This window comes from Odontesthes bonariensis, chromosome 8 (assembly GCF_027942865.1).
Source record: "Odontesthes bonariensis isolate fOdoBon6 chromosome 8, fOdoBon6.hap1, whole genome shotgun sequence".
Taxonomy (NCBI): Eukaryota; Metazoa; Chordata; class Actinopteri; order Atheriniformes; family Atherinopsidae; genus Odontesthes; species Odontesthes bonariensis.
Window position 1 is genome coordinate 13,199,602 of NC_134513.1, and position 27,903 is coordinate 13,227,504.

A 27,903-nucleotide genomic window follows, 5' to 3' on the forward strand; every position below is an offset into this window, starting at 1 on the left:
GCCGCTTGAAGCAGGTGCCTTTCAGCTAAAGGACAATCAATCTTCAAAGGATAAAAATTTGTGTGAAAAACAAATTGCCTGCTGCTTCAGTTGTAAGGTTTTATCTATTCGGAGGTGATGTTAATGAAAAAATGTATTCGGTCCTTACCAGGTCTTGAAATGAGGTAAATAAAAACTCCAATGAACAATAACGCATGACGTAAAACACCTTATTATTAATTTAACAAAAACTAGGCTAAAATGCAGAAGCAGTATGTGGGGAAAAATAAGTACACTCAATGATTCAGTAGCTTGTGGAACCACTTTGAAGGAATTTTTTGTGTATGACGTTATTAGTCTTTAGAATTTTGTCATCAAACTTTACAACATTGCTTCAGTTTTTTTAGGTTTGCTGTCATTTGTGTATGCACAGCTCTTTTAAGGCCCCATCACAGCATTTCAATTTGTTTTAACGTCTGCACTTTAACTGGACCCTTTCCAACACCTAGTTCATTTTCTTTTTTTGAGGCATTATTTTGTAGATTTGCTGCTGTGTTTGGGATCATTTTCCTGTTTCCATGACCCAGTTTCAGCCAAGCTTTAGCTGTCAGACAGGTGGCCTCACATTTGACTTTAGAATACTTTGGTATGGGGCTGCAAAACAAGCCCAAATCATCAGCCCTGCTTCACAGTTGGTATGAGGTGTTTGTGCTGACATGCTTGTTGTGCATTATGACCAAACATCTTCACTTTGTTCTCATCTGTTCAAATAAGATTGTAGTGGAAGTCTTCAAACTTTTTAAGTTGTACTGCCATGTTCTTTTCAGAAAGAACCCTTCCAAACATACCACACATTTTCTTGTTTTCTGTACTGTCATGACCTTCAACAATCTCAGACTCTACAAGCATCAGTTAGCATGTTAGATGTTTAAGTTTCTATGAGCATTACGCGGACAGATTGACAGCTGTCTCAAATGTTTTCTACTCAGGAATAATCATTCTCACTGTTGAATGATGGACAAATTGTTTGCAAATGGCCTTATAACCCTCCCCAGATTGATTGACAGCAACAATTGCTTCTCTAAGATCATTGCTTGTGTCTTCCCTTCTTAGCATTTTGTGAACACACACCTGAATACTCTAAATTTTCCACCTGCTCTTAATGATGAATCAGATGCATTTTCAAATCTTGTGAAAACCGTAAGGGTGTAGGTAGTTTTTCCCACACTACTTCTGCACTTTTGCTTCGATTTTTGTGGAAATGAAATAACTACAACAGTGTAATATGTCACATGTCACTCATTACATTGTTCCGCATTATACTTTTTAAAGTGTTGTCATTGGACTGGTTTTAAGTTGACACAGGTGTGATGTGTTTTTATTCAAATCAATGCATATTGACCAGAAAAATGCTTCATCACCAATAGCATCATATCATCACCATCGTTACTGTCATAATCACAATCAGCAGAAGAACACAACATACCACAGATTCCTGTGCTGTGCAGTCATAAAGGTCCCCAGTCATCATGGCTGCTGCTGCAGTTTTTACGTAACAAACTATAGTTTATTTTCCTTTACACACACAGGCTATATGAAGAGGATTTAGCTAGCTAAGATACTTAGCTACAGAAATCACAAGACCTGCAGACCAGAGAGTGAAAGGACAATGGTTGTAGATTCATAGACAGAGTTTAGTTGTTTAGTTGTTTCGTTCAGGCGATGCCTCTGAGCCTATGAAGTTAAAAACTGTGTAATACCTGTTATTTGAATTAAAGATATGTTCAAGAATCCCTTGAAAGACATGAAAATGACTTTTTACTTGCTTCTACGTCTCTTTACGTTTGTAAGCTACACGGCTGTGTAAGTGTGGCTCAGCTTCACGTGTTACGATGGAGGCCTGAGCAGATCTGAATTGGAGGATAAGATGCCCTTCTGAGCCAATATGCAACATTTGTGAAACAGGATTTTTAATATGAATCCTTTCAGCCTGCTCTCCACATGTTGCAGTTATAGTCTAGGCAATCTCTGCTAATGCAGAAAGTACGCTGATGAAACTAAATATAAATGTCTTAAGGCCAAAGCGATGAATAGAACTTTATCTTCAGGTATTAGTTTTGACTCTTTGTTTTTCTTTTCTTTTTTTTTTAACCATGACCTATGCCTATTCTCTCTTGCTCAATATATCATATCTTAAAGAGGAACTTGCTAACTTAAATAAATTGATTTTTTTTTTTTTTTTTTACTATATTTTCTAAATATTTGTTCTGTTGGAGATGAAGAAACTGCTATCAATCGCTGACACTTTTACAGTTCCCATGCTCAGTGAGACTGTTCGGGTAAGGGATTTTATAAGCAAAGCTAAAGCACAGCAGAGAGGGAGGGACTTGCAACTTATATATATATTGTCTATTCTAAAAATTATAGATAAGAAAATGTAGAAGCCTTTAGAATCTTTTATGTAGAAGTTCTGGCTAACATAACAACAGAGGCTGCGGGTGTCTCCATATTAATACTGTTTTTCATATTAAATAAGGTGAATTATGAAAAATAATTCAAAGAAGATTTTAATATGATCTGTGAATAAATCGCACATCACTTCAGGCTCCTTTTTGCAAGTAATTTCTACCCATATATATCTTTACTCATCATTTAGTGACAGACTAATAAAAAAGGGTTGTTTCATGGAAGCAGGCCAGGAGATTTCGACAGGGCTATTAGATTCACGTTAGAGATAATGCAAATTTTAGAGATGGGGTGGTACAGGGCCCGATGACACTAGCTAAACTCTGTCTATGCTTCTTACATAAATGTAACCAACGATTGAACACAAATAAATAGACACAACAGATAAACATTACAAGATAATAAAGCCAAAAACAAAACAATAGAAGCCATTAACAAAACAAAAGACATACATTATGAATTCATACAGGAAACCATAAACAGTTACATCATAAACATTTTGGGATTGCTGGGCCAACACAACATCGTAGACTAGCATCATCACATTTATCTGCATCGTACGTGGGTATAAGATAACACGCAATTGATATAAGTTTATTTCAAGCCAATCAAAAATTGAGGAAAGTTGTGGGAACAGTAATTTTGTTCCAGGGAGCAATATGCAATGAATGCTACTTGAGTCACTTTAAGAGACAACTGTCCATTTCCGAACACCAAAAAATGTTAAAGTTTAAATTAATATTTCTTGATGTGAATCGAAATGCTAATGAAAACATAAAGGAAAGCATCTGTGCAACTGTGTTCCTCACATAAAAACAAGGGCTACTTTCTTTTTTTGAACAGAAGAACACATTTCCATGTCATGGTTGCGGAACTTCCATTGCATATTGCAGAAACAGTTTTGGAGGAAGGATGGCTCAAAGGAAAAGGTGGAGGCGGAAATCTTTAAGGAGTGGGAAAAACTCCAATAAATAGCACTGGATGTGAAAGATGGATTGAGGGATAAAAGGATGAGGGAAAAATAGCAGCTTTTTAAAAAATCGAATCCCTCTTTGTAAACCCTCTGGGCAATTCGTCCATCTTAGAAAGAAAGAGAAGGAGGAGAGTAGGGGGAAAGAAGGGATCTTATTGAGGGAAATAAAGTGCAGGAGTCTGACATACTGTATGTAGTTCTTTGAATAATTGTTGTGGTCCTTGCCAAGAGAGAGAGTTCTCTGAGATTGTTTTTTTTCATGCCACAATAACCACATCAATCTTAACCCCCAGAGGTGATTAACATTTACCTCTGGTGGGGGAAATCAGTCAGATAATGACTTTCGAACGAAGAATATCTGCTTTCAATTAAAGTTCATGGTCCTTTCATTCCAAATAACTGTGTCAAAGCAGCTTCTGATCCGGAAGCATCAACCGAGTAACATCAGGAAAATTAGTTGAAGAATGCTTCTTATCTGTCCAGACATTGATCATAACCATTTAACAAGAGGACAAATACAACAAAGGGAAATAGCAGTTAAATGCTATTTTTCCCACTGTTCTGGCTGATGGCAATCTTTTTTCGTCCGCAGAAGATTCAGAGAATAAGTGAGATCTGGTCCAAATACAGGAGTATGCCCTCCTACATCGCCTGCCGATCAAAGAATGATCACTCCGTCAATCTAAATGGTTTCCTATGAGACTTTAGTGTTTGATTTTCCCATCAACGTTTGATCTATCCTTGGAATTGTCTCTGTGACAAAGCAGCAGCGAGGCTTTGACTGTATGAATGGCATCTCTTTTTGATGTTCCATCAAAATTGTTTCCCCTATTTGCAACACATTTATCAGTCATTTCCCGGGGTCTTGGAGGTTCAAGAGAAAAATCAGCAGAGGATTCGGCCAGAAGAGGGTGAAAAGTTCGGGGCTGGGGTCCTTGATTTTTGGTGGAACCACTGGCTTTGTAAAGGCGTGAAAACGGTGAGAGAGAGCACTATTTTTACCCAATAATGTTAACATTTGTCCAATCAACACCATACATGCTACGGATCCCTGAATTTTAAGTCCAGTTTACTGACTGGCCACACACCATGAGTGTTCTGTAGCAGCTTTAATGATATGTTTCATATTAGAAAGTACCAAATAATTTTCCTTTCTCCCAACCAATATAATGATAAATTCAGTAGCAGTAGGTGGTTAGTAGGCGACTTAGAGGGATGACTGGTAACAAATACGGCAAAGAGAACGGGTCCAAATTGAAGAGAAAATCAGGGAGCAGGTAAGATATGCGTGTGTGGGAGTATTTGTGAGGGAAAGTCGGAGGAAGAAGGTTAAAAATAGAAAAAGAATGAAGAAAGGAAGATAAAAAGTGCGAGAGAGGTGTCAGTTTGAGAGTCAGAGGGACAGATACTATAACTGTCTGTGAGTATAACAGAAGCTCTTCCTTCTCTCTCCTCTTTGAGCCCTTTTTAATTTTCACCCCTTTTTACCTTCACCCTTCGACATGCCAACCCTCTCCTGTCCCAATCCTCCTTTAGGCCACTGAAGAGATTTGTTTCTCCTCCCTATCCTCCCCATCAGCCTCTCCGTCCCCCATCAACGGCTGCCTCTTCTTCAGCTCTCTCTGGTATTTGGCCATCAGGGAGGCATAGATGCAGCCGTATGCAGCGGCAGCAACCATCATAATGCAAACAATGCCGCACACCACGCCAGCAATCACCACCGTGCCAATAGCACGGCGCACGCTCACAGGTCGGTAGCGGGCTCGAACGCAATCCGGCGGGGCCTCCCCGCCTCCGCCTCCTCCTCCTCCTCCTCCTCCTCCTCCTCCTCCATTGTTTGAAGAGGAGTCGGCACCAGTGTTGCCACTGTTGTCAGAAACTGGTGTTGCCCCACTCGGATTAAGAGCACTCCTGCTGCATGGAGGACCAACTCCTTGTCCAGAACGAGCGCCCTCACCCCCTCCTCCTCCATTCTCATCTTCAAGTTGGAGGCAGTAGTTGAACATTTCCACTGGAACGCCACGGATGTCTCTCCCACGCAGATCTTTCGGTAGCGTGCACTCCACAGCATCCACCTTCCCCCCTAAAGGAGAGAGAGAGTTAATTTATAAAGTGTCTTGTGCCTGTAAAGCACCACCAATTAACTGAAAGAGAGGAAAAGACAGAGAGGGAGGTGGTTGTGCCAACAGTAGCATGAGTCATACATCACTTAACACACACGAACACACACACACATGCTATTTGCTGTGCTCTCTAGTTGAAGATAGCCTCGACTAAGCCCTTCTATAATACATGACATCACATGGCAAGCTTCAGTGTATATGAAAAAGAGGTATATCTGAGTCACAAATTCCCTCACGAGGCCGGGGGCTTTGTTTTCCTCACGTGCTGCATGTGCCTCCAATCATAGTGTCCATCTCAAGGTTTAATGCTAAAAAAACTATTGATCTGCACTCTCAGATAGGTTCTGAGAGAAAATCTGCAATAAAGCTGGAGGGTAACAGAGAGATACAAATTGACAAGTGGTATTTAGCCTGGAGATGCTCTTATCTTGAAAAAAAAAAACCCTGCAAACACAGATTTCCTTCCGAATATCTCCTCTTATTATAAGCAGTGTTTGCTTGGAATACTTTGAACCAGATAGTCAATGCAGATTGCTGTCGGAGTTTTTCCACACTTGCTTTGTCCCTCTTTCTGCTACACATCTCATGCATAATCTGCCCTTTTGAAAAGCTACCGCCAAGCTCCTGTTCAAGTATGGAGAGCCTCCTTGTAATTTTCTTTACTACTCCGATCATTATTATATTATCACGTCTACCATGTGTCAGTCTCCGTCAAAAGAGAACTGAACTGAGCGGAAGTAAAGCTCAGCAAGGCAGAAGAGCGCAGAATGGAGCCGAAAAGAGAGGAGACGCTTCATTAGCGGGACAGCTGAGGCTCCCGGCGGCAAAGGTGAATGTAGATTTTTACACATGGGGAAAGGGTGGAGAGCAGCTGTGGTTATCTGATGTACTGACAGCCTGCAGAGACACGTGGATCCATCAGGCAGAAAAACAACAATAAGGGCAATAATGTGCGTTCACACAATGGCTCAGTCGCATTATTTGGCTAGAGGAACAGGCATGAACCACACCTGGCCGCATCTATATCTCGTATTCTCTAGTTTTCGCCTCCTCCTTAACCACTCTGCCCCTTTAATTCAAATTGAGCCGAAAGTCCTTGTAACATGAATCAACATCCACCTCGGTACAGCAGCCACTCCATCCAGTGTTTGAAATCACGGAGATTGCAGTCACATTCCCAGGGGTTGTGTCCCAGTTCCAGATGTTGTAGGTTGGCCAGCGGCTCAAATGCTGCCCTCTCCAAACCATGAAGCCTGTTACCTGCTAGTGATAGCCACCTTAGAAGAATAAGAAGGATAATCGGGAGAATTGTTTTAGGAAGGTTAGAGACTTGTCACACTCTTTCCACTTTATAAACTGATACACAAACTATATTTTCCGATATACTAAACACAACTAGTTAAATTAAGAGCTTTGTTTGATGTGTGAAGAGTTTTATCAGATGGAGTACTGAAAGATATCAACCCATCACTAATGTAACCCAGTGTATTTCTACGTACTTGTCTGGACGGGAAAAAAGTATTATTTATCAGCTTTAAGTATTTTGATGTCAGCCATTTGGTTTGTACAGACACCTGTTGCAATGAAGCTCCTTCTAATGATACTAATTGTTGTAGAAATTAGTCATTTTAATCATTCTGTAGTCGATATCATAGTTTCGTAGTTTAATTTTCTTCATACTTTGAGGCTTTTATTGTGGGGGTTTTTTTGTGCTACATCGCTGTAGGAGTCTGTGTAAGAGCACTAGATAAAACATGTCATGACAGAGTGTATTCTGAAAGAAAGTGTAGTCTACCTGAGCCTCTGCAGCTCATCCAGTAGTCCGAGAGGAACTGTGGACAGACCATTCAGTGACAGGTCCAGACTCTGAAGACTGTCCAAACCCTGTAGAAACATCAACATCTGTCTTTATTTCCATGAAACTGAACAACTTCCATAAAGTTCAGTGGTTTTTCTCTCTGTTTCCATTAGGGACAGCTACTATAGCACTATTTCAGGGGCTGATCTTGTCTGATGAGTGAATCTATGACACAAGATAATCGTACTGTCTGTGTTGATTGTGGTAGAAGTGGATATAAGTGTTGATCAAATGTTTATCACAAATTTATCTATGGATTCTTTACTTACTCACATAATGTTTAGTGGGCTGGCCGATCTGACATGCATCTTACACGGGACAAGGCAGACAACAAGTTGAGTGGAATATTTTAGAAACTGCCCAGTGAAACTAAGCCCAGTATCCTGTGTGACCCATACCTGAATTTAGGCCTTTTTTTCTTTTGTTATGGAGCAACGTTTTAGGCTGGATATGATCTGCAGTGCCTACCTGGAAGAGCTGTCTGTCCATTACTGTGAGGGAGTTGTTGTGTAGAGTCAGCCTTGTCAAATTGGACATGTCTCTGAATAATCCAGCTGGTAAATTATTCAGGTAGTTATTAGAGAGGTCCAGCTCCTGAAACACACAACTTTAAAGGTTCAGCTCTTACATGTCCCCAAATGATCATCATTACAGAACTATTACTTTATGTGTATCTGTAGTTTTTAGGTTTGCTAAGTCGAACCTAAAAATGTGTTTTTCTAATGCTTCAAATAGCACCTGGACTGCAAATGGTGGTTCTGCCTCTGAAACTCGATGATGTAAACTTTTTGAGCTGAGAGCAGAGGAGTGTGTGAGGCAGACAAAAAACTGCCCATGCAATGATGAACAGCAACAACATGGCACCAAACCACAACATGTTTTTCTCTGACAGCGATAGAAAATAGGATGCAGACCTCCAGCGAGGATAGGTTTGCAAAGGCAGAGGCTCCCAGTGAGGCAAGCTTGTTGTTGGCTAGCTGTAGGGAACGGGTCCCTTGAGGCAGAAGGTGCATGGGAGGCAGCGAGGAGAGACCACGGCCCCCGCAGTCCACCACAAGGTTGTCTGAGGAGCAGAGACAGGGAGGAGGGCAGGGGGAGGCTGGCGGAGGCAGCGCAGCCAGGAGGCAGAAGACACACAGGAAGACTGGAGGAGGACAGAGGGAGACAGAAAAGATGGTTATTTGGTTCTTCATGTGAAATATTATCTCAACAAAGTTTACAACGGAGAGACTGGGGAAATTACATTGTGAAATTAAAAACAAAGTAAGTGTAACTGCCTGTGAAATAGTCTCCCAATCTACCAATTTATCTCAGCTATCCAAGTTGGAAGAGATGATGTCTGTCTCTGTCTCCTCATCACAATTTTCTCTCTCTCTTTATCTCTCCTATTTCTTGTCACTCCATGTCTCTCAGCACTGCTCTGTATTCCCTCAGTGTCTTGTTACACTGGCTGACTTTGTTTCCAGCCAATGGCTTATTGGTTCGGCTTAAGCTTTATCTTTTTGGGTACGTGTGTTTGTGGGCATGTGCTTGTGCGACTGCTTGTGCATGTTAAGCGACAACGAAGCGTGATATTAAGATAACCGCTCAGTCTAAACTCCAGACACACTGACAAAAGTTTTAACTTCCCGAAGAGGCTCTTGTCCTCACCGGCAGATTTCATCACTTGCATCAGCTGCATATTATTAGCATCTATTTCTTAATGTGCAAACTCCTTATGTCACGCTGTCTCACGTGCTCCCTGGTTGTTGTATTGCTCCCTCTGTTAGTCCATCTGTTTCTCTTTACTTTTGCTCTCTTTTTCATTTTCTCTCTCTCACAACTGAGACCTTCTTTCCTCTCGGCGCACCAAAACGGCCATCAGGCTCTGAGGTGATGAAACTCCGTGAAATAGCCATCGACTGGCCACTCGACAGATCATAAGAAATGACTGATGGCTTAATGAAAGTGATCTCATTCTTTTAAAGTGACTGGACTTTCATCAGGGCTTCGGTATCTCGTCGTTACTGATAAAATATGAACTTTAATGAAAAAACCACAGCAGTAACCAAGTGTAAAAAAATCTTCCATTTGAAACCGCAGTTTATCAAGTTTTTTGTAAAAATGGAATATTATGAGCTTTCTAAAAAAAAAACGAACCTCATGTAATCTTTATGTGATACGACTTACTTTCCTTTTTATTAAGTCTATAAATTGCCTGTATATCTAAGGGTTTTTTTTGTACTGCCCTGTCTTGAGTAGATTGCTTGAAAAATGACCTTTTTGATCATATTTAAAGGTCTTAATGGTACTCAAAAAGCCTTGTCAAGTAAAATACTGTTTCAGCAGCCAGTTTGAATTGGTTTAAGCGACGTGCTCATATTTTATTCTTTGCCTGAAAGCATAACAGCTTTACCACCAGATAGATGGTATACGCACACTTAATTTATCATGAAAAATGAATAATTACAAGTATATTGTTTACTGGCGTACCTAGATTTGACATGAAAAAGACATGTGTGCACTAGTCTTTTTCAGTGTACACATGCCCTATATGGTCTTTCATCCGTGCTTTTATGGCAGTTCTGTCTCGTATCAAATGTATTGGTGAAGTTTCCATATAATTATAGTAATGGTAATTAATAGTAATAGCAAAGTAACAGTATGAATGGCAAATATAGTTAATATGAGGGTTGTTCTGCCTCTGTCAAAACCGATAAATATATATATATTGATAGTCATAACAGCCAGTGATTTGTGTTGTCAGATGCGAGCTGCATCCCGTCAAATAAACCGATGCTGGAGACTCTTGCTCATGCCCACTTGAGATTCAGCTTTGAAAAAAAAAAAAACAAGCAAACCTCTTCGGAGCCTTCTTTTAATTAGCTAAAAGGAAATGTTTTCTGCATTTTGTTGCTGAGTTAACTTCCTGCTGGCCACAGCTTCACAGTTAGCACAGAGGGAGAAAGTGGTACGTAGCCTCTCATCTAAAAATACACGACAAACCAAATGAGTTTAGTTCCCAAATTGCTGCATTTAACTTGGTTAATAAGGTGGAAATACAGCCGTAGCCACTCACAACTGAAAGAGAAGTGACATCATGCGGTCTTAATTGTTCAGGATTTAAATTTCAACGTAGTTTTAACAGATTTTCACAAGTGTCTCAACCATTGGATTAGTTTTTTTATTTTCCTTTCTTTTACCAGCATCTGTATATTTGCAAAAACTGGGTGATGACATTAGTAATGTCTATCTTCTGTCTATTTTTTGCTTGAGAATTTGATTCTTTTATTACTTACTGGTGTTGAAAACTCTGATCATCGTGTAATTCCTGAGATATATTATGGATGTAGTCTAGAAATAGCTTCTTTTCTCAGACAGTTTCCTGCCAGACAGATCATGACCTCCCCCAACCAGGACACTGCCCCATTTTACATTCTGATCCAAAAGGTGAAAGTGAAGGTTTTAGCCTCGTAAGAAATGTCAAAGTGTGATTTCTCTCCTGTTTCCTATTTCTATCCTCTCTGCTCCATCCCCCAGAATAATCCTAATCTCTGGGGAAATTGAACTCCACTTCATTAATAGGTGAAAGGAGAGATTTGAAAGTATCCTAAAGTATCCTGTGCTTGTCTTGCTTTCACTGCTGCAACTAAGAAGACTCTGGATGAGTTTCGCTGCGCAGTGGCTGTGAAACTGTTTGAAAAAGTCCACCGGTAAAGGGGATTTGGGGAGGACAATGTAGCCACAAGGAAGAAATACTGTAAAACAACTAAAAGAGAGAGGTGCAGAAACTTTTTACCAATTTTCCTCCCATATAAATTTCAAAATCCAGTCACCTTGCTCACCATTCATCTCTCAGGCATAATCTGGGATTTATTTAGCAATGATTTCCGTCTTCTCCCGTCTCTCTTCCTTTCGTCACTCCTAACAACTAGCCTTCTCGTCTCCTCCTCACCCATCCTCACCACGCAGCCACATCATGATGTCTTTTCCTGACTATGGCAGAATTGAGTCCAAATAAGTTTAAGCGGTTATGTAAAGTTTTATTTAGTCGAAACAGACTTCTGCCTGAATCTTTTATAAGAATTCCCAAACACATAGCGTAAAAGTGCTGACATTGTGTCTTAGTTTGGTTCCCATTGCTGAGAATCTGCAGAGTTAAAACACGATAAGATGTTTCTGTTTGATTGAAGCAAGACCTCTCAGAGCAGTGGTGTTCATACGCTCCTCAGCACTTCATCTTGATGTCAGAACTGACTGTCGTGAAAACCGTTCAGTCGAAGCAGCTCAAGCTTGAGCAATCATTACTTAGCTTAGACTTACATTTACAAGAGATATTATCTTTTCATACTATTTAGAAATATAAATAAATGGCTTTTTTGTATTATTGAGAGTTTAATCAAAAGCTCAAGAGATCTAAAGAGCTACTCTAAAAAAAAAAATAAGAGATAAATATTGTTCAACCTGTATTCCTACTTTCTAATCACACCGTAATGAGCTGATGTTACGTTGCTCTTTGTTACAGGAGCAGTTTAGGACATGGAGGACCTCTCTAAACTTTGAACAGCCCAGATTTATTTTAACTAGCATGCTAAGTGGACCAGTCATTTGTTGTGCAAATGACACATTAGTTATACAGTGTGTCATTTTTGACTGTCATAGTGTGTCTGAATTATTCATCCGTCTGTGTGTGTGTCAGTGCGCAGTCACTTGGCTGTTTTATGCAGTACAAATTGCACATTTAGTTTCCAAGTCCATAATAAAGGAATGCAGTATTAGAGCGTCATAAATAAACACACATTAATACTCTTATTTTAAACTTATATCATATCATTATATTATGTTTACACCATTACACTTATCCGCTAAATTGTGTTATTCTTGCTAAAACCTAACCAAAATAGAACCAGTTACCACTTGGATGATGTTTGACAGTGTCTCCGAGGCAATGCCTTTTGACACCTTCAGGGCCTCATCTGTCTGTAAGTTTATACCCAGAGGCCCCTTGGTGACATTGGACCCAGCCATGATGTCATCACCATAGGCGCTTCTATTACTGAGCCCAGTCGCATGTTACCAGGGCCCAAGCTGTTTTCCGTGCGAGGGACAGATTCGCTGCTATCTTGTTACAAGGACAACCAGCTGTCCTCCAAAAGACTGTTTCTTCCCTCTTCAATATTTTACATTGTGCTCTGAGTGCAACCCAAATCTCGCCTGAGTTTGAGCTGAACCTTGTGACTGCGAGGGACGTTACCCGATGCTTTATGTTGCAGGCTTATAAATTGATTCGAAATGATTGGTTGATTTACCAAACAGACGGTCGCTGGTTCTGGTTTTGTTTTGCTTTGGATTTTGTGAATTGCTTTTTTTAATATCAAGCACTCTGACCCTGGACGACTATTTTAAAACGGAAAAACCTAAAACTATGATGAGGAAAAATTCCATTTGTGTCATCTCAACACACACCGCATCACCTGTTTTTCTACAACAACAGTGACTGTGTCATTTGTTTTTAATCCCCACTCTAACTCAAGACCTTATTTACTTAGCATACAGAAAATAGCCAGCCAGTGTGTGTTTTATGCGTGCGTGTGTGTGTGTGTGTGTGTGTGTGTGTGTGTGTGTGTGTGTGTGCGCGTGTGCGCGTCATGACTGAAATATCTATGCATTCTGTCACACTAAATATCTTTCCATCTCATTATAAAGGATTTAAAAGAGAACATAACATACTGTTAAGTGTCAAGGTCTCATCAGCACCACCTCATTATGTCAATGCTGACATAATGTTACCATAGCAACCATTATACTAGATGGAGAAGAGGCATAAGTTAGTGGTCAAATCCTGTCATTTAACCCACATTAGTCTAACTCTTTTCTGCCACAGACCGAACCTTTCCCCCTGACTTTCAAAGTACAAACGTGTATAATAGCTGTAACCCACACACTGAAGGTCACATACACACACAAACACACGCTGACAAATGTGCAGAACTTAGCGATAGGCAGGGACAGGGTTTAGGCTGTACTCCTGCTGACAGCATGATGAGGAGAGGAGAGACTTTCTCTAAAAGCCTGATTTTTCTATCGTTTCTTTCTCCTCACCCAACAAGATTACGTCCAATTAGGTGTTTCTGTTTCCCCCTCTTTCTTCTTCTCCACTCTCAATTTTCCCCTGTCCTTCTTTCATTCTCCTTTTTATCCTCGCCTCTGTAATCCTCTCAGTCTATCCTGTCCATTACCCCTGTGATGAATCCTGCATCTGCGAGACAGTATCATTATTTTGACTCGAAGCGGTGAGTGGGCAACATGTAGGCTCATATCTCTCTCTAATTCATTCTATTTGTATCAATTCATTGTGACACGCACACTTGGTCACTCAACAGTATGGCTGTTGGGAGTGAGTGACATGCCATGACTAAGTTTTTTTTCTGACTCTGACTTTTAATTTTCAAGAGTGACAGTTAAAGGAATGCAAAGGTGAGACACAAATTATCAGTCAATTCATGATTTTAAGTCAGTTTCAGCACCTCCAGCAGGACTGCGTTTCACTGTCACGCCATTTCTTTGATGGATCCTGCAGTGCTTTGTACTGACTTCACCACAGAGCCTCAGTCCAAGCCAAGGCTAAACATAGTCAGTATTTGGAAAGAAAATGGAGGACTATTGGCATTTAATGACATGTCCGCTTCTGTGCGACTAGAATAGAATAAATTTTTCTTCGATTTGGGATCGGTGAACGCATGCCCACTCACTCCTCAAACGAAAAGGCTAGGCCAATTTTATTGAGCCAAAGTGTTCACAAACACATTTATCATGATGTGGTTTTAATGCCAGCGCTTTCTGGGTTTTTAGTTGGTTCTTTTGTTGTAGAGCGTACTGCTTTTGGAAGACTAAGTCAGGATGGATGAATGGATGACAGGTGGATGATGAATAGATGCTGCAGAGCAATGGAGAGATGGGTGAATAGATAGAAGCTGTAAGACAATGAATGGATGGAAAATGGGGTGGAATAAATGGATAGATTCATTTAGACATGCATAGATGGATCGATAGATGGGCACTTGTACCAGCAAATATGTGTTATTACATAGTGGGTCAAATACTATTTTCTCTGATATGATATAGCTTATCAGCCCAGTGCTCGATCTTTCCTGTACTTGCTGTGAGTGTAATGCATACGTATCGGCATCACTCGGCAAGAGCTGAACTGGAGCGGTGCTGTTTGTGGTGTTGGGGATAATCCAGATTTAACCCTGCCAATGTCCTCTGAAAGTGGGCCAGTGCCATGCATTTATGTGTTTCATCGGGCACATCCTTGCTGTACCTGCTCCAACTATGTAATAAAAAGAAAAGGGAAAGCAAACGTTTAGTGTGCTTGCAGACATTAGACATGCATTTAGGTTTTTCCATGGACCCCACTCCCTAGTTTAAGGTCACCTCTCAATAAAACCACCACAACAAACAAACTATATTACATTTAGCTGACAACCAAGGCCCCAGGGCCCCATCAGCATATAGTCATATATCATATGACAGAATTGTTCTGGGTATTATAAAATAAAGTCTCTAGAGTTTGTGCAGAATTGAGAAGAGTGAAGAGAGAAAAAAAATATAGAGAAATAAATGACTAATTTCAATTTTTCTTGGTCTCTGAATGGGAAACTTAGTCTGTTTATTCTTTCTGATCCCTGTCTCTTGAAATAAGTATCAGTTGCATTAAAATAGCCATTGATTGCATGCTTGACTTTGCCAGATGCTTTGGCTAGTTTGCCAACAAGCTGTCATTTCTGTTCAGGCCACGTCTCATATAACACTATGAGAAGGGATCAGGCTCCACTCCACACCTAATGATGCACACAGATAGCCTCAAACCACTGTGAACTAATGCCAAACCCAACATCCCAGCAGAGTTGAAAATGCCACCAACTACTAACAATGTGGTTTGTTATTCCACCTTCAGAGCTGACCACCAACACAAAAAAGAATTACAATAAAGCATTTCTTAAATATGTCTTTCAGCCTTTTAATGATTTAACTGGAAATGAGGATAAATAGAGCAGAGGAATGGTGGCTGCAGCAAAGGTCCAGTTGGTTATAAGCTGAACCGGAAACTCAGTCATGGGCATGCAAGCCCCACGTGATAAGCATGCTAAACGCTTCTCCTTTGGGCTGCCACAAAATCAAACTTCCTTGTCAACAACCTGATAGCTGCTGCAGAACGACAATGAATCATTCTTCATTGCTGCCAGCATAAAGCCACACTCATACTCGGTGAGCTGTGTCATAGCAGTACTGCAAGCATAATGCTAAGTCACTATGTGGCTCTACTCCAAACCAAATGATGAAACCCCAGACTGTGTTATATCCTTGTTAAAAGCCAAGCTAAGCCTGTCACTTTCTGAATCATCCTTTTTGTTAGAAGCTTTGCTCTTCTAAGTTACTGGGTTTTGTGTGGGCCTGCAACAAGATGAACAAACACACACACACACACACACACACACATTTCTACTTCATGCATGTTTAAGAATGTAAATGGGAATTAGATAATACCTCCTTGTGTTAAAAAACGTATGTATATAGGTTTGACTCAGATCATGAAGGCCTGAGGGTACCATATGGTTGCTGTTTATAGACTCCTCTGTTCTCCTCTGACATCTTCTTCCTAGCGGTCTTCACTGTCCTCTCTCTTAAACTAAACCTCCTTGATCCTACATCTCACCTCCTTTTCTTCCCACCATTTCCTCTTTCTTTCCTCCTCAGTTTCATTCTGTCGGTCACTCACACTTTCTGCTCTCCATAGTTTGCACTCCTCGGTTTCTTGATCCTTTGACATCACTTTGCAGTAACTTGATTGTTAACTAAAAACAATTCAAATGAAGTACATTGGTATTGTTAGACTACAAAAAAATAGATGAATCTTGGTTAGTGTTTGCCTTTTAAAATACTTTTAATCCCATTGTATCATTCAGAGGGGACCTTTCAATAAAAATTAATCTTAGTTTGATTGGTAACAAGAGAACAACCAAAATTGTTCTTATAAATGGTCAAAGCTAAACTATAAGGTATTGATAAAGGCTTTTTAAAGACCCATATTATCAACTTAAACTATTTTAAAGGGATTCGTTGCACTTTATGCTCAGATAAGTGCCTTCAATTAGTCTCTTCCTGGTTTATTGATTAAAATCAAAGTGAAAAATGTTCTTTGACAAATCTGAATATTTCCAAAACCATTGGTGATAAAGAACTTACCCATTGAATAAAAGTGCATTTATTGATCATTCAGTACATCAGAATTTACATAATCATATGGAAACTGTCACATGGGTTGTGGTGGTGAAGGAGAACCCGGATGCAGATATCCAAAATAAAACTTGATTTATTTAAAAAAAAAAAAACACAAAGTGCGGCCGAGCCGGAACACAAAAACCTAAACTATGAAAAACACTTAGCAAAACAAAACCTGACTGTGACTATGAAAACCTGAAGCAGCTTGACGTGGACAAACCTTACTAGACATGGCATCAGTGACGGTGAGGATCTGACAATGGGCTTGAGAAAACCTGGAAACTAAATACTGAGGAGGTTGATTGGTGAGTGAAGGTAGCTGAGGGGGGAAACACGGGTGATGTGGGTGAAGCTGATGGCAGGGCAGAAGAAACTGCGGAAAACATGGCAAAAACTAAAGACTAACCAGGAACTTAAAACATAACAAAACTACAGACATGACAGAATCACCACCATTACTAAAGATCTCCTGTCACTCTCTGCCCACACATCTTTTTCATCCTTTTTTTCTAAGTTAACTCCATCAGCAGCAGGATGAAGCTGTTCCAGTTATCTGACTTATGTGACGGGATGCCTACCCCTTTAATTTAGCTACCTTTCAGTAACTCAGCATGTTCATTAGTCAAAGTGTGCTTGACAGCAGGTGTGGAATAATAACAACACTTGTCAATATTTGTATCAACAGTCTGTGTCATTTACATAGATTTGAACTAAGACTGAGACTGATTTGGCATCAGCATATTGTGCTATATTCAATACAATGTATTCACCAGGGTGAGACACTGAGACTGAGGGAAGTGTTTTTAATGACTTGGATGAATTGCTATTTCTGAGAGACTTCAGCAGTCTTCACATAAGAAATATGGTAGAGTTGATGCAGATAATGGAATTAACTTGAATTTAATGCAGAGATGGAGAGAGAGTTGGGCAAATTGGGCAGGTGAAAAAAGAAAGGACCGGGCTGAGATCTAGATGGAGGAAGGCAGAGCAGCCCACCGGGAGGTATATCTATCGACTTGGAGGTTCTGATAAGTAGTGCTGCCCTGTTCTTAACTGTCCCTGGTGTTACACTATAGTTTGTGGGGGTGTCTTTTTTTTTTTTTTTTTTTTTTTTACCAAACACCTCTGGAACAATAATACCTCTTCAACCGGAAGATGCCTGATTTATTTTTTTTTTTCTCGGGTAAAGACGATCATTTCAAGCAGAGAGCGCAGCATGAGTCTATATAGTATGTGCTTCTGTCACATAGTGTCTTATTAGATGTAAAACAAATTAGAAAATGAATGTTTTCCTTGTAACCGAAGACTCATCTGCAATCCCTCAAAGAGCAGAATTGATCCACTTTAGTGTCTAATCCAGAACACACACACGCACACGCATAAAGCTGTTCTGTCTGTTGCTATGCCAAGCGACTTCTGATGGATCTTTGTTTGGAATTTGAGTACCAGCGGAATTAGATGGAAAAAGAGAGATAGACAGTGAGCTGAAAGAGAAACCGGGGGGGGGGAACGTTCTAACATGAAAGATAGAGGCACAGATGGGATGATCTAAAGAAGAAAAGCTGTAAAGGTTAAATGAAGTTCAACAGCTAAGGGCGTAACCTTTAACATTTACACATGGGGAGGTTCATTTGAAAGCCATGACAGGGAAACGTTTGTTGTTTCGTCACCGATAGCTTAATTCAAGTTAAGGACAGAGGAGGGAAAGGAAAGAAGAAAAGGTATAGATAGAAAGTATAAAACTCCTGGAACATTCAGATGCTGTGTGAAATGTATGCAATTTCTTTCAAATCTCACAAACCAATATTTTGTTCACAGCAGAACATGAAAACAAAACACACGTCACAATAAATGACTAGAAAAGTAAGTGGTGCTCAGAGCTGGAGGAACACGTCACAACTAATTTGGTTAATTGGCAACAGGTCAGTAACATGATTGGGCATAAAAAGAGCACCTTTGAGAGGCAGAGCAATTTCAGAATACTGCTTTTAACTTAAAATGCCAAAGACTTTGAATTTTACATTGTCTACAGAACAAGATATCATTAAAGGATTCAAAAGATCTGGAGACATCTTTGTGCGCAAGAGACATGGCCAAAAATCAGATGTGCATTATCATCGGGGCGCTCAAGCAGAGCTGCAAGAAAAAAAAGTACGATTTGGTCATGGAGATCACTGCATGGGCTCACTTACAGAAAGCACAGTGACACCCACAAATGCAGGTTGAAGCTCTGTCATGAAAAGAAGAAGCCTTCCTGTCTGGGCCACAGCTCATTTGAAATGGACTGAGGCAAAGTGGAAAATTAGAGAAAGACCATCCACCAGCTTGATATCAGCACTTGGTTCAAAAGCCTGCATCTCTGATGATATGGGGGTGCAGTAGTGCCTATGGAACTACAGACTTTCACATCTGGAAAGATACTGGCTGTTGTTTAAAGAAGAGGGGTGCTAGACAGTTGCAAACATGGCCCTGTCCCAACTTTTTGTGTGACATTTTGCGGCTATCGAACTCATGATGAGGTAATATTTTTCATTAGATAGAAAAAAAAATATCTCCCTTTCTACATTTGTTATGTTTTCTATATCCTATTGTGAAAAATATATTATCTTTTCAGAATTGTAAAAGTTACACAACACCCTAACTTTTTTGGAATTGGGGTTGTAAAAAGAGTTCAGTTAAGTGTTACGTTCAGATAGATCTGTCCCTTTGTGTTCCGTTTCCACAGCTGGCTGTGTTAATGCATACAGTAATGTGGGATTTCATGAGAAGACATGGCACATTAGTGTTCTTGTTTTTTGTGTTTTTCTGTGTGTGTGTGTGTGTGTGTGTGTGTGTGTGTGTGTGTGTGTGTGTGTGTGTGTGTGTGTGTGTGTGTGTGTGTGTGTGCGTGTGTGTGTGTGTGTGTATTCAATCATGCCTGGCATGCTAACATTAGCAGCTGTCAAAACAGACAGTGTTCCTCCTCTCATGCATAGTTGGGACCACAACAGAGTCGAGTATAGTTGGAAAAGACGAATGTATTTTCTCCTCCTCTTTTTTTTCTCCTTTTGTCCACTCACCGGGTCTGACCAAGGAGATGGTTGTCCTGACCGGGGGCAGGCCCATGCCCCCTGGGGGGTGAGTGTGAGGGGGCATTTTCTGCAGCCTTCCTCTGTCTGAGGGGCGGAGCTAAGATGGTGTCAGGCCGCCATGCCTGTAGCTTCCACTTGGGTGGCAACTGAAAAACTACAGCAAATCACCTGAACAGAGAGAGAAAAGTCAAGTGAGCCAAACATGTCCCGATCCAAACCTAAATCCTTATTCTGTAACCATATCACCCTCTGTTTTTATCGCTCAAGGTTGCACACACTTCTAAGCTCGCTGCCATTTATGCCAGCAACACTGAAGGCTAAAACAGCAGGACTGCGTGTGTGCGTGCGTGCATGTGTGTAAACACTCATCCGAAAACGCTCGCTTGCATTTATTAAAAGGGTATTTCCATTTGCATGTGTGCCTGTACCCTTCCTCGCTTGTATGCATGTGGATGTGTGTGCAAGCATCACAAACAGCACCCTTCGGTATTTCGCAGGCATGAATAATATATGCGTGTGTCTTTGGTCGTTCACACAATCAGTTTGCCTTTAACACAGACAGACCCCCTACTGCTGCTGTCTGGCAGGCACAGACTGATGGAGGAAAGGGAGAGCAGAGGGAGAGGAGAAGGAGTACGATGGAGAGAAAAGGCAAAGAAAGAAAAATAAACAGAAGATACAGCCAGGTATAGAGGGAGAAAAGAAAATGGATTAGAGGGAGGAATTTTAAAGCACACACAAGTGCTTGTGTAACTACTCTTGAGCAGAGCAAGAACATTTTGAGGAGGGCTCCTCACTCCTGCTGTAACAGTGATATATAGTGGATATCCCCACAAGAGTCCATGAATTTAATTGACTATTTAATTCCCAAAAAATATGGTTTAGATATGCGGGAATGAAAAAACAAATAACATTTACTCTTTTTTTACAGAGTGAAGTCAAAATGTTTGTACAGTAACTTTCCTATCAAATACCCAGTGCTGGTGAAAAAATAAACAGTCTCATCTAAATGCAAACTAATACGACATAATCTCAGTGACGTTCTTCTGAGGATGAACACGAAGGCAGGAAAAGTCTCGTCCACAGGGACCAAAACTCTATCGACTACATAAAAGCAGCCCCCTTGTTGTCCAGTGTTGGCTTTGTTTACCAGTGAATAATCTACTATTCATCAAAGCATATGCAGGAAAGCTAATTTAAGTGTTGTCACTGAATTTCATGTTTAGTTTAGAAGGTCATGATTAGTTTTGCAGATATTGAACCATCATTTTTATTTGTGTACTATATTAATGTAAGTATCACTATAACAAAATCTTTACCGCCACAGCTGGAGTTTTCCAGTTTCACACAATAACTCTATATGCCACAAACCTAGAGGGGATAGATACACTGAAAAGTCTCAGATGAAGGTGCCTTTTGGCATGTGTTTGTGTTCATTTGTTGATGCATGTGCAGTGATTATGTAAATCTGCACCTGTACCATTTTAAACGGGCACGAAAGTGGGAAAACGTGCAGAATGGAAAGAAATGCGAATGCGCAGTTGGATGATAGAAGAGGGCAAACAGGAGGTTGGCACACGCTCAACTTTCAATGCAAGCTGTCGAGCGTACATGCAGACAGTAACTGCAGTCACTTCAGAAGTAACACTCTCCAATCTGTTGGGAGTGTCAGCAGGTTATTTACAGCTGGTTAAATATGGAAATCGGGGGAGAGGGCAGGGCAGGAAAGAAGAGAGGAGGATAAGAGGGTGTAAATGAGCTAAGACAAGTGACCAAGGTGCAAAAAAAGAGATGGTGATGACAGGATGAGAAGGAAATTACAAACAAGGTGGGAAATCCACACGCAGAGGGGAAGTAAAAATAATTGCAATGGATAAACAAGGCAGACATTGATATTCTTCTCCAGAAACTCTTAAGTGTTTTGGCTCGGGTGTTTGTGTGCCTTTTTGGTGATATTTATGCTAACATTACTCTTATTACTATCTGCCAGACACTGAACAAAATATAAAACACTTATCTAATATCTTGGCTTCTTTATTAATTTTCTCTCCACTCATTACGCTTTATCGATCCATTCCCTCCTTTCCAACATTCATTCGTCTGTCCTTCCACCTTTTCCTACTTTGTTCCCACTATTCAGCAGTCTTGTTCTTCTCATCTCCTGCATTCATTCACTTTCTCTCCTCGACAAATACAGAAGCGTGGATCAAGGATATTCTGCAGATGGATTTCCTGCCTGTGATTAAAGTCGCATTAGACAGGCTCCACTAGAACATTTTAATGGGTCTTTTTAAACGAGTACATGAGTTAATATGAAAAAAAAATTGAAAAAAATCTCAGAAGTGCTGATGAGAAATGGAAGGAACTGGTGGAATTCCACAGCTGCAAATCTGAAGCCGAACATGTCTCCTTAAGTTTGCATAGTGGTGTGGTTCAATTTCAAGCCTGATATGGTAACGCTGTGCTTAACAAGACAGCACAGTTGCAGTAAGTGACCTCTAGAAACGTTTTTGTTTTTTTGTTCCCGTTGGGCCTTATCATGGTAATCTAATTTGCACAACCTAATAGAAAAAGCCACAGAGGATGATAATTCAGTCAGGCTTTGGTTTGTTACTCTTAGCGATTCCAACTGAAAAACGTGAAACTACCACTAAGAAACTAGTAGATTTGGGGCTTGTGGGATCATTGCTGGTCTGGGCTCCTTTACGGTTGTCCTAATTGTGATTCATCCCTGACATTGTTGAACTGTTTTTAATTATTTGTACACTATGCACATATTATGTGAAAGGAACTCTTCACTTTTCAAAATGGTTGTATTAATATAAAAAGGAAAGTCTAATAAACACTGATTGTTATTTTATGGCCTCTGCAAAAAGATGATCTCAATTTTTGTGTTTCCATGGCGATGTGTATCTCGACTGTGGCAGTTGGCTAATTGTTGCAGATATTGAGGAACTTCTGTTAAAGGCTGTTGGACTTTCCTGCAAGTTGACAAATGACGCATAAAGGGGTTTCTTCTTGCACATTGAGAAGTGACGCCAGGCGGTCTTCACCAACTCTCCATATGCGACAAGTTGAATGTGAGAACAGGTTGTGTGTAAGGTCACCCCTGCAGCCACGTGGTCCTGCTCCCATCAGCTCCCGTTATGTTAAATGACTGACGTGTTGTCGAGCCTGCCTGTCAGGCTATTCCCAGAAAGCTTTTTTTACCAATTTGACCTGGACATGGGGGCAGCCAAAATCTACACATGGGCCCATTTGTGTACACACGCGAGTAAATACTTGGGTGCCAGAGTGGCTCAGCGTGTTGAAGAATCAAGTTACACCCTCTTGTCAGCTCCTCCTCTTCTTTACATTTAGTTTTCATTCTATTTATTTCCCTTTCTGGTAATGATGCAGCTATATTTTCCTCAGGTTGCTACAGAGACTTTGTGCATAACATCCAAATTCATTTACTGAGAGATAAAGAAATAGAGAAAACCAGATATGATTGATCAGCTTTGATTCTTATTATTAGTGAATCTAAGCTTCTCTTTTTCATTCATGCTTGAGAAATTAAAATTTTGTGGTTTAGTTTACCAATTTCCAGAATCTGCATACTTGCCATGATCCAAACTATCGAATGGAGACCAAATGTACGCTAACATAATGTCACAGTTGTTTTATTGATTTAATTCTTGTCATTTTGAGTTCAAACTGTCTTCTCCCCATTACAGTTTCACTGAGTTTCAGTATCACAAATACTGTATTGCATACAAAAGACGCACAACAGACTCTGTACAGCACAGTCTTGTAGTACTGTGCTGGTGCAACAACAGTCAATCAATAATAAATCTGTTCTGCTACAGAACAGCCAAACACCTCAACTAAAAGGCTAAAATTATTTTGCAGAGAATGTGTTTGTGTGCTTATTTGTTCATGTGTTTGCTCATCTAAGCCCATTTTTTCACAACATTTTATCTTCTGACAAGCCAACATGGTTAGACTGAAGGTTCTCCATCATTATGGCTGGAATTCTACACAATATAACTCCAAATTGAAATCTACCTCAATAAAAGAGGATGACTATCCATGTGTGAAAGCAGGTGTGTGTGTGAGCATGTTTAATGTGGGTCCCTTGGATGAGTGACATCCCAGAGGAGAGCACCAAATCGTTCGCTCTGAGCTCTGCCCACATCTTCATTTTGAAACACACCTTAAAAACACATATGGAAAGAAAAAGAATATACAAAAACAAATTCATCATATGTGAGATGGTTCAGGGCGTTCAGGGTGTTTGTTTTTGTGAAACCGTGTCAGTTGCTAACAAAGGCAGGGATATGCAGCCAAGCTCCCAAAATCAATTTTTAATGTCTTTCCTACACGGAAGAGAAGAAAAACTGTGTTTGTGTGAGACCTGAGCACATGCCAGTTGCTTGACAAATTGAGCCACACGTGTGTTGACAGGCAAATGCTGCAATAATGTCTATACATATATTACTACCAGCTGTGATTGGGCATCTGGTAGGTGTGCCCATCATATACTAACATATTAGAACTGGTTTTAGCAAAATTTCTTTTGATTTTAAAGAAGTATTGTTAACTATAAGGTATAAGGTAAAATGCAAGTCAGACTAGTGTCATTCAGTCCTGGTTAGACAGAGTATGCTAAAGATAAAGATAGTAAAATAAAGATGGTACTTTGTGTCATTAGAGACGATTTGATTTGGCAGCTAGCAGCTATTTTAAATGAACTATGTTGTCTTGTTATTTTAATCGTACATAATGCTGTGATTCTCATCCAAGGCTATTTTAATTATTATCACTAATATTAGTGTTTATCTTGTGTACTTTTTTGAACGTCAGACAAACAAAAATGCGGTAGACCGGAGCACATTTGACATTGTCACTCAAAATGATGAAATCAGCTCCAACTGGAATGTTTGTAATTATTTAATGGGCGGTTTCACTAAAGCTGTCAGGCTGGCCTGGGGTGGCAGCCATGTTTCTTATTCGACATGCCAAATTTCTGCTCCAACCATATAATCAGTTAGTGATCATAATTGTTTTCTCTGGAATGATGTCAGAATGTATCGACTTGATGCACTGTCAGACAATATAGAGAGGCAGAAAAGCCTCGGGGACGATAGGCTGACGAGGCCGCACGCTCACTGCATCACCATGTAATCACGCTGCAGCTCGAGCAAGTTAATCACTCTTACATCACACGTTCTAAAACAGTATTGCAGTCGACAAAAGTGTCATCCAGCAGGTAGCTCTGGTCTGGGGTTTCAGATGGATATGATAAAAAAAAAGTAGAAGTAAGTTTTGTTTTTTTTTAAATGAAGGAGAAGTCAGATTGCAGAAGGTTATACTGTAAACTGTTGAGTTGGAGCTGTATTAGCCAATTACAGATCACCTCTGAGTTCACATTTACTGCACTGGCGCTGGCCTTGCTTACACTGGATACTGTGTGTTGGTGTTTTTTATGCACCAGTTGCACTATAATGTTGCACTGTGACGTGCTGAAATTATCATGCAAGTTTTCTTTTCAGTCCTCCGACACTGCAGGAAACTGTTTCCAGGTAGAATTCACAGACACCTTTTTTGGGATTGGCACTTGATAAGTTTTACAGTGATAGCTGGGCTGAAGAAGAACTGATTTTAGTAGCTCAGAGATATTCACATTTGCCATAGGTACAGTCCCTACTGTGTATCAACCATAACTGGGCTCGATGCTTCAGGACTCTGCATCAGTGTTCTTTTAACTTTTTAGTTAACAAGTTTCTTGTTGAAAGAAGAAAAAATTTGCACTGCCCACACTGCTGCACAATATAATGTCGGAGGTTTAGACTAGATAGTCAAGTCTTATGCTTCTCCCTCTGTCTACCGCTGAAAGCTTTGCCCCAAAACCACCGCCCAAACATTACCGACAACGTGCATTTTGTGTATGCTGTGAATGTCCAGGAAATAGCCAAAGGCTGATATTTTTCACACCTATCTCCTCACGGTGCACATCTTTGACCACATCAAAAATCACAATTTATGTGTAGAAAAACAAGTCAGTTTTGGCTGTCTGGAGCCCACTTTATGTGATCTGTAGATTCCTGTCAGAAACTAAGATAGCAGCTGGTGAAATTATACGTATGTGCAGGTGAAGAGGAAAAAAACTAACACATTCAACAGACTTACCTTTTTGACCAAATATTTCAGTCAGCAACCGGTCATACAGCTTTGTGCCATCAGCCATCCATAAGGAAAGAAGTGTTCAGGACACAAAAGATAAAAGACAAAAATCTCTTACAGGACAAAACAGTGAAGAAAAACTGTCACCCTTCAGTTAAAGAAATCCATGCATTCAGGATCCTAGTCGAAGGAATAATGTGAGAATAATCCTTCTTTCTGTTTAGAGACAATCCCCCTCAGCTTCCCTTCAGCCCACCAATGAATTGTGAAAAAGAAGGGATTGTGTTAAAAAAAAGAGGGATTGTAGAAAAAAACGAGGTGAAGTGAGGCTTAGAGACACGCGCAGGGAAGAGAGGATAAGATCCTTAGAGGGATGGGGATAGTTAATCCGTTTCTTCTGATCTTTTCCCTATATTAATGATATGTCCAGCGCTGTCCTGCTCTCTGGCTTGTGCGCTGCCGTATGTCTGAGAGGGGTGTGTGTGTGTGGGGAAAAGAGGAGTGTATCTGTGAGGGAGAGAGGGCGACAAACAGCGTTAGGTTGCTGGCGTCATACACTAACCTGCTCTGTGTGTCGCTATGTTTGTGATTCCAGCACTCAGCACGCGTCGGAGCATTTGTGTGCGCATTTCCAGTGTGTCTTTAAGTGTCGGTGCCCCCTCCTCCCCTACTTCTTTTCCGTATGTGTGTTCAGTCGTGCATGTGGCAGGAGAATATGTGTCCGTGTGAGCCTTGTCAAATATAGTAACATTAGTGTATGCTGCCTCTGTCCGCCTGCAGCTCTGCTACGGTGACAGAGAGAGGACGAGGGAGGTGGAATACGGAGCGAGAGATAACACCAAAGAGTGAAAGCTGAGAGAGGGATGAGGGAGAAGCAGAGAGGGTGGAGAAGAGTGGGAAGGAGCAAGAGTAATGGAGAATAGGTTGGTCGAAAATGAAAGAGGCAGGAGGGAGAAGAGGAAGGCAAAGGAAAGGGTGGTAGGAGGTTGATGGAAGGGTGGCAGAAAGAGATGGAAGGAGGAAGGAAGGGAGGGAGGGATCAGCTGATTTCAGTGAAGATGAGAATCTCCCTCTGCCACATGGGCTATTCTCCTCCCTCGATTTATTTTTCCTTTTTTTTCTCTCCTCACGTCTCCCTTTCATTTTCATTTAATCCCTGTGGCATCTCTCGTAGCGGCTGGCTTTGTGCGTCTTTGTGTGTGTGTGTAGAATGCGAGTGCACATGAATGTATATCCACGCAGCTTTCAGAGTGCGTCTGCTTGTATCATTCTCATTGTGTGGACAGAAATGTGATACTCGAGAGATGAAAACAATGCAGGTTTTTTTCTGAATAATGGGATTATAGGTTAAGATTAGGGTAAATCCTCCAAAACAAAAAATGGATGTCAGCCAGTTCAGTGTGGTTCACCTTAATGTTGATGATCTTGTTCTTTGGAAGACAGAAGTATCAATTTTCATATCACATAGATGGGAAGTGAGTTGTAAAGGGGTGTGTGTGGGGAGGTATAAACTGGTGGAGGGATTCTGTGTTTGTTTGCACACAGCATATAATTACTTGGCTGCTTCCTTACATGGAGTGAATCATAGTTGATATGCACACACACACACATTGTGCTGTTAATGAGCATGTGAATCATTTGGCACAGTTTGCAGTGTTTCCATAGGGAAATCAACCAGCCAAGCACTGTATTGTGAAGAGAAGCCATTCCGATCCAGGTGTTTACTTTAGCTTACAAGCCGCTGCTACTCGTGTAAAAACTGTCTCACTTTCATTGTGATACTTTTCCTTAAATAATTGGAAAAGAGGCTGTCTATCAACCAGACCACCTACATTCAATGCCTTTAATTGACCGTAACCTCTGATCTTTCTGGTAAAAGTGGAATGAAAGGAGAATCGATGGGAGGTAACATTAAAGCTGTGACTGTGAATTCTCAATTAGAGTGAAGTTTCCCTTCTAGAAGCCATAGATGTGTACAAATCTATGTGTTTGAATCTTAAAAGA

At 40.5% G+C, this 27,903-nt stretch overlaps 2 protein-coding genes across 3 annotated transcripts in view; one reads left to right on the forward strand and one right to left on the reverse strand.

Moving 5' to 3' along the window:
* cacna2d4a (calcium channel, voltage-dependent, alpha 2/delta subunit 4a) overlaps positions 1-27,903 on the forward strand; it is an 87,698-nt gene that overhangs the window by 32,887 nt on the left and 26,908 nt on the right. The gene's annotated exons all lie outside the window — the stretch shown is intronic.
* Positions 1,329-26,820, reverse strand: lrtm2a (leucine rich repeat transmembrane protein 2a). Its single transcript, XM_075471789.1, has 7 exons — positions 25,906-26,820; positions 19,723-19,902; positions 8,314-8,543; positions 7,868-7,993; positions 7,337-7,425; positions 6,661-6,818; positions 1,329-5,501 (listed from the first exon to the last, which is right to left on the reverse strand). The coding sequence occupies exons 2-7, from the start codon at positions 19,796-19,798 to the stop codon at positions 4,951-4,953; spliced, it is 1,230 nt and encodes a 409-aa protein (XP_075327904.1). The 5' UTR covers positions 19,799-19,902; positions 25,906-26,820; the 3' UTR covers positions 1,329-4,950.